We start from the raw sequence: 13,320 nt of genomic DNA on the forward strand, positions 1-13,320 counted from the left end.
TGTGGCTCCTCTTTCCTGACCTAAGAGTTAAGCCTCCACACCAAGCCCACAGACTCAGATCCTCTGCCCAGAGGTGCTCAAGGCTGACCTTGCATCTCCCGCTTACGACTTGATAACTATTTTCAACTCAGAATCATGGGGAGAGAAGAAAATAAATGTAGCGTCAACACTCTGTGTAACTCAAGGGTGGCTCCGTTTCGAGAGTTCAGGCCCCTGATGCTACCCCAAGCACAGTCCACAGACCATATCTATGCAGCCTCGCTCAGGGGTGGAAGGAAATGAACTTAGCTCTCCCCTTGAACACAGTGCCTCGGGTGTTCTACCTGGGCAAGAAAGCGTCAGAGCACAACTAAATGTGTCTGAATTAAAAGGACAGAAAATAAATCTGTTTCTTCGCTCTGAGACAGAATAGTTGTGTGGCCTCCAGATGGACAGCCCAGTGACAAGGGAGGTCTCACCTTCCCGCCAAACTACCCAACCAGGATGCTGGCACGGAGCATGGAAACCAGAGAACATCTCTCTTAGGGACAGTGAAATGAGAGACTGTGGCTCTCTCATGGAGTCCCTTCTGTTGTAATTAAGTTGGCCAGGAATCCACCTAAGAGAGTAAATTCCATACCTGACCCTCTAATTACAGCCAGCAGGCATTGGCAGACAATTACTTTCTGAAATAGTCCTCGGCGGGCAAGAGGCAAGGAGCTCTCAGGATTCATCTCCCAGTGCCAGCGGAACACACCCCAGGGTGGCCAGGCAGATGCCCAGCGTGACTCTCCTCCCTCCCCTGCTCTCCCTGCTCAGGCCTCAGCCACCAGACTGGAGTAGCCAGCTCTCCAGAGAAAGCCTCAAGCCACCTTCTTGGGGACTGGGATTCCTGGGGCAGAGGCACTGCCCTCCATAAACCCAGCATGCCTCCCAGATGACAGGGGCCAGCACACTCATTAAATCCTAATGACCTCGTGAAAAACACCCTTGCTGCTCTCCAAGTGTGCAAAACAGAAAGCGTACCTCCTTGGGCTGCGACAGCTGCCGCTGGGGCAGCCACTGCCAGAGGACAGGCCTTTTTCCCTGGGTCGGGGAAGCTGCTATCCTCCAGGAGACCACTCTTGGCTTCTTTCTTCTCCAGTGCAGGAGCTTGGGCTGATGTCTCCATCTCAGAGGCTCATACTCTTGGGTGGCAGACCCTGGAGGCAACAACAAAGACATTCAGTCACGACACTGCACCCAAAGCCAGATGGGAAATACCAACCCAGATGATTCACACCAACCCAGGTTCACACCAACCCAGATTCACACCAACCCAGATTCACACCAGCCCAGATTCACACCAGCCCAGATTCACACCAGCCCGGATTCACACCAGCCCGGATTCACACCAGCCCGGATTCACACCAACCCGGATTCACACCAACCCAGATTCACACCAACCCAGATTCACACCAACCCAGATTCACACCTCATGGGCCTACAGCAGCAGAGTTCACACTCAGTCTCTTAATGCCGGGAGGAGGGAGAGAAAACTTAGATACTTTTGACATAATCATCCTGAGAATCGATGGGTCTGCTTGCTGAATGGCCACAAGGACAACAGCTGAACACTTTAGCTTATTTATTTTAACCTGGATATTTAAAAAACAAAACAAAACCAGCAACAAGTTCTCAATAGTGAGAGCATCCAGGAGCGGAGAACCTCCTGACCTGGAGAAATGAAACTGGAACAGAGAGCCCCCCTCCCCCAAAAAAATGAAATACAAAAGCCTTCTCCAAGAATGGCCCCAGACCCCCTTGCTTCTGCCCTTCCTTCATTGGCTGACTCGTTTGGATATTCATTCACTCACTCATTCATTCATTCATTCAATACTCATATCACTAACTGTCATCATTTGGTGCGACCCATTTGGGGGTGGACGAACGCTTTCATGGGGTCACCTAAGACCATCTGAAAACACAGACATGTGCATTACGGTTCACAGCAGTAGCAAAATTACAGTTATGAAGTAGCGATGAAAATAATGTTATGGTTGGGGGGGGGTCACCACAAGAACTGCCGCTATCAGGGCTCACCTGGCCCAGGCTGGTGTAAGGCTCACTTTGTATCCAAGCATGACCTTGGATCCCACCTCAGTGCCGGTATCACAAGTGTGTAGCGTTAGGCCTGGCTTAAGCTCTCTTTAAAATCTGTCGCTTTGGAGCCAGTGGTATGGCTCAGCAGGTAAAGGTATCATCTTGCTGCCCCAGAGTGACAGCCTGAGTTTACTCAAAGGAAGCCCGTGTAATGGTGGGAGGAGAGAACTGAGTGCAGTAAGTTCAGAAAGCACATGCAGGCCGCTGCATGCGAGCCCCGTGCATACAAAAATAACAATAGAACCTGTTACTATGGAGTTCTGCTATCAGCATGGTCACCAGCCACCTGCCGAAACCTCTTTTTCTTACGTTGTCCCTTAGCCTGGCCACAAGCGCCACCATATCAGCCGTTCTTAGGTCACCCCTCACTTCCCTTATTAGAGCTGTGACTCACTGCTGCACCCAGGAGCAAGCAGCCCGGCAGCCAGCGGTGCCTCTCCAAGAACACACTTCTCCACCTGTAAAACCCTATTAAGATGCCATCTTCCCCAGGAAGCCCCCTGCTCTGGGCAGTCCATGCATGGTCAGAGTTCTGCATCTGTCAGGTTATAAGTCCGCCTGACACTCCCAGACCACCATGTTCTCACAGATATGCCCACTGTCTCCTAGGTGATTCTAACTCCCACTGGGTTATTGATCAAGATTAACCAGTAGAGCAAAGAATGGTGGTGCCTGTCTTAATCCCCAACCCTCGGGAGGCAGAGGCAGGCTGGTCTCTGAGTCTGAGGCCACAGTCTACATAGTTGAGTTCCAGGACTGCTACACAGAGAGACCCTGTCTCTAGATGAAAGAAAGAAAGAAAGAAAGAAAGGAAGGAAGGAAGGAAGGAAGGAAGGAAGGAAGGAAGGAAGGGAGAAAGACAGACAAAAGATAGGCAGATAGATAGATAGATAGATAGATAGATAGATAGATAGATAGATAGATAGAGAGGGAGTCAGGCAGACAGACAGACAGTAGATGGATGGATAGACAGACAGACAGACAGACAGACAGACAGACAGATAATGTAATTGGTGTACTCCCTACACAGACCCTATCAATTAACAAACAAATAAATGCAATTGGCCTGCTCCCTCTCCCTGAGGCTGGAGCTCCTCTTGTGTCCGGCTCTTTACTTTTTATATTTTAAATTATGCCTATGCACAGGTGTCAGCCTAGGGAGAGTGTAGGTGTCCTCAGAGGCCAGAGGCATAAGACCCCTTGGAGCTAGAGTTATAGGGTGTCCTGCATAGTAGCTGAGGATTGGACTCCTTTGGAAGAGCAGCAAACACTCTTAAACCTCGGAATCACCTGGAATTCCTCCTGCTGGGTTCTAGCAGAGTGAGAGGCTGGCACCCTGTGCATCCCTTATCTTTCTGGCAAGAGGACCAGGCCCCGTTGACAGGGGCCTGGAGATCTAAGAGTGGGGAGGACAGTGTAGAAGAGAGGGGTGAGAAATGAACCTCCGTGATCCCTTACTCCCAGGTACTGACGCAGCAGTGGCAGCTCAGCCCCCTCTGTCCCACCCTGACAAGCAACAGCAACTTGGTAGCCCCCAATATCACTGAGGAGCAACCTCAGGATTCTGTGGGGAGATGAGCTGCCAGAGGCCACTTCCCAGACGCTGTGGAGCAAGGCAGCCAGTTTGGTCTTCTGCTGCCATTGCCACCCAACCCTGGTAGGGGGTGGGGAGGAGCAGCCACCCAAAGGAGAACCCCTTGAGAGTATGAGCACAGAACTGTCAGGGGCTGTGGCAGCAGATTCTGAGGGAAGAAGCAGCTGCACGCCGAAGTGTCTGGGATTCAGGGGGCACCTCTCTCCACCACGCACCTCCCCTTACCTCTGCCACAGGACAGGAAGGCAGGAGACAAAGCCAAGAGTCCTCATGATTCACAAGAATTAGTGGGATTAGCTCAATTTCTGGGTGAACGCCAGGCACCCTGGGTCCCAAGCAGACACTTTCACTCCTGGGGACAGCCAGCCACCACTGCACCTGTGTCCTGTGCGACCCCATCCCCCACCACCTGGGAAGATCAGAGAGGGGTCTGTGCATGGCTTCCCAGGTACCGGGTGAGTGAGTCTACACAGGTTGGTTCCCACGGGCGACACAAAAACTTCTTCAAAGAAGGGTCTGAGAGCCACAGGACACTACAGGAGGGGAGAGTCAACCCCCACTTTCTTTTACAGCTCTGGAAATGCCCACACATTCCACAGGAATCTGCTAACCCAGGGGAGCCTGGGCCTGCGCTGAGGAGGAGCCCTTTCCATTAGAGATTTTACACAGGTCTCAGGTCCTCTGGGCTTTCTATGAGCTCGCTCATCCAGACCTGTGACTAGAGAACCCACGAAACATGCGAAGAAAACTCTTGTGCATGTGTTGGCTGTATTCACAGGTGTTTGTGGCGGGGAGTGCGTGTGGAGGCCATATGTTAACATCGATGCCCTCCTCAGTCACTCTCTATGGTTTGATAATGATGATGACTTTGAAGTAGGGTCTCTCACTGAATCTGGAGCTCACAGATTTGGGTAAACTCTCTGTTGTAATCCCCTGCCTGGTTTCCGATTACAGATGTTCGCTGCTGAGCCCAATGCTGGGAATCCAAATTGAGGCCCTTACATTTGGGTGGCAAGCATTTGCCAACTAAGCCACCTCCCTGGCTCTCCGCATTTTTTAGGACTTAGCAGAGCCTGCTTGTAAACCCAGGCATGGAACCGAAGCCTGCAAGTTAAGATGTCCAAGCATTCGAGGTCAGCCTGGGGCATTTGCAAAGATCCTGTTTCACAAATAAACAGATCAAACAGGAAATCTCTTCAAGGGCTCTGTCCTGCGTGCATGGGCCGTGAGGGAAGCATTGATCAGTCGCTGTCCGTCTCCAAGTAATTTCTAAGCAACACTTATAACAAGACTGTATGGACTACATATTAATTAGGGGCAGAAAAAATGTGAGTCTGTGAGGAAAGCCTTCGCCATGAAGCCCGAGGACCTGAGTTTGGTCCTCAGGACCCACATGGCTAAAGGAGAGAACCGACTCCTTCAAGGAAACGGTGACTTCTCGACGAATGAACGATATTGTGAATCTGTTACCACCATCCCCCGAGGCTCTGCTCACAGCTCTGCTCACGGTGGCATCCTACTCGATGAGTCATTAAAGGCCGTGCCTCCAACCCTGCATGTACTTGGTGTGCAGTGAGAAAGCCCAAGTGTGGCCGTATCAAAAGCATGGTGCCTTTGCAGCTGCTGTGCTTAATGTGAAGCCCTGTCTTTCATGAGCCACACTTTTCCATTTACCGCACACCGGTGAATGATAATCACGCCGGGTGTTACAGGGACCACAGCACAGGCCAGGCTAAGGAACCTTCCAGGACAGGCATGAAAACCCTCATAATTCTGGCGGCATGAGCAACTCACCCTAAGCCTGGATCCTGCAGACCTCCCACCACCTGGCTGCTTTGAACTCCTTTGGTGAGTGAGTCACACACATGAGCACTTCCTGGGGTGAAAGCAACCTCCAGGAGGAAGGCAGGACCTCACCTCCCAGCCAACACAGCCACCGCAGGCCCTGGCTCACACATCCCTTCTGATCTCAGCCCCGCAGCATACATGCCCAGACTCACATGCATGAACACTCAGGAATGCATGCACGCAGCATATGCAACATACACTGCACTGTTTGGGTGCAAAGATGTCTCCTGAGTGCAAGCACACAGACACAGATATATACATGTTCATGCACTCATTGAACACCCAGTACTACTGCACACACCCATCGCATATATGTTGTTAGAAGGAATCACACTCACATGCACAAAGACACACAGAGATCAGATAGGCATACATACATCCAAGAGCTAGTGAAAACCCACCCCGCCTTGATTGCAGACATTTTTTTAGATGTATTTATTTAGTGTATGTGCACACACATGCACATCTATGGAAGTCCAAGGACAGCTTATGGGATTGGTTCTCTCTGACCATTATGGGCTTCAGGAATTGAACTCAGATCATCAGGCTCGGTGGCAAGTGCCTTTATCTAATGAGCCATCTCACCAGTAGGACACCTTCTCTGGATGTTTCTTTCTTTAAGACTCATGTAGCTCAGCTTGGCCTGGAAGTCACTATGCAACCAACCAACGACGGTTTTGAACTTCGGATCCTCTTTCCTTCACCTCCCAAGTGCACCACCATGCCTCATTTGTGTGGCACTGGGGAGTGAACCTAGGGCTTTGTGCCTGAATGCCCATTCCCTACTTGCTTTTAATATCAAATGATATAAACCACAAACACTACAGGAGTGGAAGGGGCTGGCAGTGCAGCATGCTGAGCAGTGCCAAGGCTGGCGGTGTCAGAGCAAGCAGGGCCCGGGAGAAGACGAACATTCCAGAAGCACAGGCAGCCCTGTGATACCCCGGGGCATCATTTCTACAGCCCACCCTGGCTTACGGACCCCTCAGGTCAAGCTTTACCCAGAAACCTGCAGGTTGTAAAATGACCCACTGCAGCAGGTAGCAGCCACAAAGGGCAAAAATCAGCCCCAAGGCAATGCACCTGCCCCTTTCTAGCCCCTTGAATTTCTTTCTCCAAGTACAAAAGCTCCTGGATTTGCAAGGCCCCTGGGCTAGAGAGCTGGTGTTAGGAAAAGTGGTAATTAACCTTAATTCACTGACTGGCTGGGCAGGGGTTGGGCCCCAAGGGCCTGATGGGTAGACCTGCTTCCCGCGATGAGTATCAGAAAGGTTTCCCTCTTCCTAAAGGCTGAGGGTGGGACTTTGGGCTCAGTCTACAGAAAGCATCCCACCCCCCACCCACCACCCACGCCCACCCACCACCCCCGCTGTCTTGTATGAGTCTATTCCCTGGAAACACAGGCCAACTCCACTTCCTGCCTTGGCACCTCCTGGCCTTCCTTCCACTAATCTTTCTGTCCCACTAACACCATGGACTACAAGACCCAGAACCCTACGCCAAGGGTAGCTTAACCCACAGTCCTAGGAGCCCAGGCAAGAAGGTGACACCCTTACAGGAAGGACATGGACTGTGGACACCAGAGATGGAGGATGCAATTGGACAAAGCCCAGGTCTCAATTTCCCCATCTGTAAAACAGAGAGAAGCAGAGTCCATCTCTCAAGCAGAGTCCCTGTAGCCAAAGGAGAGACTCTCTATGAGACCGGATGGCAGAGTTCTACCAGGGCCCCTTCTGACAATGGATAAGCCTCAGTTTCCCCAACTAGATCCTGAGAATGCAACGCAGTACAGCAGCATTTTGTACGATAGAGTCTCCGTAGATCCCAACCCCCGCTGTCAGGTCCCCTTCCTCTCCTGGGACTTATGCCCAGAGGGGCACAGTCTCTCCCTGGCACCCCTCCCAGCAGAAGACTTGACCTCACTATCAGGCCACATCTGCAAGCAAACAAGGGCGCACTGTGTAGCCTGCCTGCCAGACCTAGATGGGCTGATGGGCTACGGCCAGCCGGCCGTGTTGTGTATTTCTGAAGCTGGAAGGGAAAATAAGGCCGGCCTCTGCCCTGGGAAGAGAAAACAGACTGCTTAGGACAGTCCTCAGCAGGGGAGCCAGCTGCAAAGAAGCCAGGACATGACCAGTGCTCCTTTAGCTGAGAGCAAGCTGAGCAGCAAGGACCAAGGGTCATCAGAGTACCAGCGTATGCTCTGAGAACAGAGCCTGCATCCCTCCGCGGCACCAGGGCCCCACTTCCAGACCTGGACCAAGCTCACTGTCCCATACCATCCTGAACTTGAGATTGCCACTGTTTGCAAGTGGCCGTGTTGGATCCTCTGTTGGGGATGCTAAACTCCCAGTAGGCTAGACTAGGCTAGGGTTTCTGGCTTGTTCCTATGACTCCTAAAATGATGGCTCCTCTGCCCTGCTTGTTTCTCTGTTACTGTTTCTGTTTGCCTGGGCACATTTGATAACTTACACGGAGTCTAGCTAAACACTGGAATGTTCTCAGGGCACTCAGCATGCACCCTTTTCTCCTCCTAGTATCGTCACAAGACATAGTTCTAACGAGAACAGAGAAGACAGCAGGTCGCGGCGTCTGTGACCCACTGACAATTCTCTGAGGAGTGCTGAGTTGAGGGCAGCATCAAACTACTATGCTAGGCTGTATACAAGTCGATGTAACCATCAACTCATAATGTCTGCCATGGAAAATACAGTATTTAACTAGTAATGTCTGTTGTGGGCAGTGCTATTGACACTAAGTTAACAAGGGGAAATCAGCTTACATTGTTCTTCATGTGGGTCCCTAACAACTGGAATGGGGGCTATCCCAAAAGCTGTTGCCTGTAAGTGGGATGCATTCTTCTAGCTGAGCTGCCTTGTCTGGCCTCAGTGGGAGAGGATGTGCCTAGCCTTGCAGAGACTTGAATGCCTGAATGGGGAGATAGCTGGGGTGTGTGTGTGTGAGGGGTAGGTACCCAATCAGAAGAGAAGGGGGGGATGAGGGAAGGATTGTGGGAAGAGGTGATTGGGAGGGGGCAGGGGGCAATGAATGGGGTGTACAGTGAATAAGTAAAATAAGGATGATGATGATGATGATAGTTTTTTTTTTTTTAAAGAATGCTTACCTTCCCTTAATCCTAACTCATGTAGTGAAGTAGGACTTCACTATGCAAAAATGCTGTGTTCTGGAGTACACAGTAGTTCTTGTGATGGATAAAAAAGTGACTTCATCAATTATAAAGCAAGGAGCTTGCCGGGCAGCGGTGGGTGGCACACACCTTTAATCCCCGCACTTGAGAAGCAGAAGCAGGCAGATCTCTGAGAACTAGGGGCCAGCCTGGTCTACATAGTAACTTCCAGGACAGCCAGGGTCATGTGGAGAGACCCTGTTTTTAAAAAAACAAGACAAACAAAGAAACAAACAAGCCAAGAGGTTCTGAACCATTAAAAGCAGTTTTTTTCCAGGTGAAACTCATACTAAGGAAAGGTACTTTAGAGTCAAGGACAAGCAAGGCCTCCCCGTGCACTTCAGGAGCGAAATTCAGACCACAGAACAGGACCCAGGCCCTCACTCGCAGTGGGTGGAGGCTACAGGGTTCTTCAGGAGTGTGTGCAGACCCAGGCCAAGCCTTACTTCTGACCCTCGGGCCCAAGTGACCTCAGTCAACTCTCAAAGCTCTTAAGGAAGCAGCCGAACCTTCCTGGCAAAACAGTTCTTCACTAGCTACAGGGAAAGGTCAACCCTCAGTGACCAGAAGCCTTGTCCCTCTAGGAATGTGCAAAGAACCAGGTTTGGTTCCTGACTAAGCCTTATTCCTAGGGGCTTACAGGCTGCTGACCAGGTTTACAGTACCAGACATGAATGACTTCCTTCAGACTCAAATCCAATTATAAAAACAATCAGTTTGTTATTCCTTTAACAATCGCACTGCTGCTACACCAGTAAGTATTTTGTCTAGCATCGAAGTAGCACAGTACTGCACAGCTGAGTAAAAGTTGAGGTTGCCTGGGACTGAGCCATCTCTAGACCCAATTCCTTGCGTCTTTCTCCCTCCAACCCTAGAGCCAGGTATTGACAACGGCCTTCAATCTTACCCGCCTCCCCTGCTCCGCCATAGCTCAACCCAAAAGGAAGTATGACAGAGTTTCTCATCTGATTTACAGCACAGCCAACTGTCAGCCACATCATCTCCCAAACCAGACTGGCAGGGTGGGTGCCAACCCCTGCTCCTAGGCCCGATGTGAGGCTGGCAGGCTGGCGCCCCAGGGAGTATGTATGAGGCCGCAGTTAGGAGGAAACGGGAACTGGGTGCAAGGCAGGATGCAGACCCGATCCAAGTCACCGGAGTTGTGAACCAGCTACTCTGTGTGGAAGGGAGGGTCCCACCAGCAAGTCTTCCAGGCCTGAGGTCATAAGGAATAAGGCAGGGCTGGGAGAGCAGGTGTAGGGTGGGGCTCTCCCTGCTCAAGGCTCTAGAGAGACCCAATCTCAGCCCGTGTGTGGCCCTGGCATCTCCGAATTCGGCTGCTGCTCTGACTTGCCAAGCTGGAGGCCTCTCCACACCCCACAGGCATCACCAGCCTCTGCACAGGCATTGCCTTCACCAAGAATATCTTTGTATTATCATAAAACCAGCGGGATCTCATTGGCTAGGGTCTCTCTCCATGAGGCAGGGCCTACGACCCCGGGCCAGCCTGCCATGCAGTTCCAGGTAAGTCTGGACCCTGCCCAATCCAGGCCTCCATGTTCAGGATCCCAATGGCCTCCCACTCAACCCTCACTCCCAAAATCCACAGTTCACATCCCAAGACAGCTATTTGGGAACCCCCTGCCTGGAGTTTGGATGTCCAGTTCACCCCACAGTTCAGCTACAGCCTGGCACCCACCTGCCAAACAGGCAGGGTAAGGAAAGAAAGTTCTGTCTGCTTCAAGACTCAGAATAGCATGAGATTCTGGGGTTCTACTGTGCAGCCCCTGCAGCTATGTTGGGACATTCAGCCGCAGCCTCCATTGGGGTAAACAAAGAATGGCCAGCCAGTAATGATCTTGAAGAGGTAGGCTGAAGGTCAGGCAGAGAGGCCTTGGTAGGGAAGGACCCTTAAAAATCAACATCAAGAAAGAGCAGGCCGGGCCAGCAAAAAAACCACAAAGGGCAGAGGACTCTGCGCTCACACCTTCACCTTGTCCCACTAAGGCATCCACTCTTTTAAATAAAGTACAGGTCATGTCACCTCCTATCCAGGCTGCCAGTTTTCACTGGATTCACTCTGGGTGCCTCCGCCCTCTGGCCTTGAGCCCCATCCCCTGAGGGATGGCTCAAATTAATAAAGCCCTTGCTTTTCAACTGTGAGGACGTGAGTTTAATTTCCCCAATCCTGCTGTAAAGACAGGTAGGCCTGGAGGTATACAGGAGAATGCCTGGGACGGGCTAGCCAACCAGCCTAGGCAAATCAAGTTCCCTGTCACTGAGAGACTAGCAAACCAAACACGCACGCACGCACGCACACACGCACGCACGCACGCACGCACACAAGATAGAGATGTCTCAGGTAACTGCAACACCAGAAAATGACCTCTCTGGGTCTGACACACTTACAAAAGTATTTTTAAAAAAAACCAGTGACACAGAAAAAAGACTAGATGCTCCTCCCCATTACCAAGGGCTCCAAGCAAGAGACAGTGTGCATGGTATACAAGTCGAAGGTGAGGCGATCCATTCAGATCCACAGCATAATGACTGGCGCCATCAAACCTCTAACCTTTCACTGCTCCCTGGCCAATTTCCTTGCCTGGAAGAGCTCTCTCTCTCCCAGTAAACCATCTTTATTTCCACCACTACCTATGTGTTCCTGGTCCAGTTCTTTGTTGTGGTGCATAAGAGCCAGGAAAGCCCATCGGACGACTCCTGGACCCTGATCCTCGCCTGTAACAATGCTATGATGAGAGGTCTGCTCGATCCAGAGGAGGAAACTGGGGTCAGGGCTGAGGCAGTGCCTGGCTATGAGAAGAGAGTCAGAGTCTAGACTGGGTTCTGAAGGCCCTGGAGGGGGTGTGATTGGAGGGGTGGGGCTGGAGAGACAGCCCAGTCCTTAAGAGCACCTGCCTTCTTGCAGAGGACCGGGGTTGAGTTCCCAGCACCCGCTACATGAGGCTTACGACCTCCTGTACGGGGGGAATCCAGCTTCCTGTTCTGGTCTCAATGGGAATCTCCTTGAGTGTGCCGTACACGCCTACACTCTGGCTGAAGATCCCAGAGTCAATGTGTAGTTTGGACCTACACTGCCTTACAGCTGCTCTCTAGGAGTCTACATACCTCTGCAAGACCTTGACTGTCCTCTAGCTGGCCAAGTAGACTCCTGATGTCACAGTTTCTAAACCCCGGAGAAGGTATTAAATGTGATGGAGAGAAATGGCCCATGGAGAGGATAAGGTAATGAAAGGCCTGGACCGGAAGATGGGCTTCCTACTCCTGGGACAGTGGGGGACACCTTACCCAGGGCCAGGCAGAGAGGTCTAGGCCTGGTCTTGCCACTTAGCAAGGGGCACTGGTATTAGATCTATCCCTCTGAACTGCTGGGGGTTTTGTTTGGTTTGTAGGTTTTGGTTTTTGATTTTAAAGGCATGCAAGGTTTTATGGGTAAGCAGGAAGGGTTCCCCAAACAGGCTGCTCTCCAAGCCACTGCTGCTGTTTCCCCTGCTCTTCTTCTCTTCCTGTCTCTGTCTCGCTCTCATTACTTTCCATCTTTCCCTCCCTCTTTCATGCTTCTTAAGAGCTGGGATAGCACTTCCTCCAGGAGGTAGCTCTGTGCGCAGCAGGAAGGAAGGAAGGCGCTATCCCAAGCTAGGGTCAGCCATTACATACCTTCTTGGCCTCCAAATGTATTCAGAGTCACTTTCCAGCATCAAGATACAAAGAGTGTGTGTGTGTGTGTGTGTGTGTGTGTGCGCGCGCGCGCGCGTGCACACACACACACGTGCAGGGAGTCTACCTAGGCCATCAAGTTCTATGTCTGTGTTTCTGTGTCGTCACATTATGCTTCCCTTTCCAGAAAGACCTGCTAAGTAAGAGCTGAAGGATCCATGCCTTCTGGAAACAGAGACCAGGGATGTTTATGCTTTTACCAAGAGCCAACCTGCAGGGAACTCACATTCCTTCACCATGAGTGATGTCTATGCTGCAGAAGGATGAGCAAGCTGTTTCCTTCCCCAATTACATAAACATAAACATGAATGTCACATATATACAGACATGCATGCGTACATGCACATACATACACACATACACATATACACAAGATGCCTAGACGGCTCAACACACACACACACACACACACACACACACACACACACACACACAGGCCTAGACAGTTCCACCCTCCTCCCCCTTAGGTTTGAAAAAGAAAGCAGGCCAGGGCAAAGAGTCCTAACAGACATCAGTTAGGAGCTAGGCTAGAGTCCAGGCTCCCGGAGCAAAGCTAAGTGTGTTCCCTTCTCATCTGCTGTGTGCCCTAGGGCAGGTTTTTTAATTCCTTTCTCCTACCTCCCTTTGAGAAAGGGTCCTCAAACTTGCTACATCATCGCCAAGCAAGAGCTTGAACTCCTGATCCTCCTGCCTCCACAGCCAAAGTGCTGTGTTGACAGGCGTGTACCACCACGTTCAGTTTATGCTATACCGAGATAAAACCCAGGACTTCCTGCAAGCTAGACAAACGTTCCACCAACTATGAATACAGCCCAAGTTATCAATACATCCCTAA

At 51.2% G+C, this 13,320-nt stretch overlaps 1 protein-coding gene across 2 annotated transcripts in view; it reads right to left on the bottom strand.

Moving 5' to 3' along the window:
- Positions 1 to 13,320, bottom strand: part of Gli2 (GLI family zinc finger 2) — a 216,741-nt gene that overhangs the window by 163,064 nt on the left and 40,357 nt on the right. The window contains exon 2 of one of the 2 annotated variants that reach the window (NM_001107169.2): positions 1,006 to 1,181. In NM_001107169.2, the coding sequence (NP_001100639.2) occupies positions 1,006 to 1,150 (145 nt within the window). In that variant the 5' untranslated portion in view covers positions 1,151 to 1,181. Of the gene's footprint in view, positions 1 to 1,005; positions 1,182 to 13,320 lie in introns of those variants that run through there. The other variant, XM_039090669.2, reaches the window with a different exon arrangement.

Source organism: Rattus norvegicus, chromosome 13, assembly GCF_036323735.1.
Source record: "Rattus norvegicus strain BN/NHsdMcwi chromosome 13, GRCr8, whole genome shotgun sequence".
In the NCBI taxonomy this organism is placed as follows: domain Eukaryota; kingdom Metazoa; phylum Chordata; class Mammalia; order Rodentia; family Muridae; genus Rattus; species Rattus norvegicus.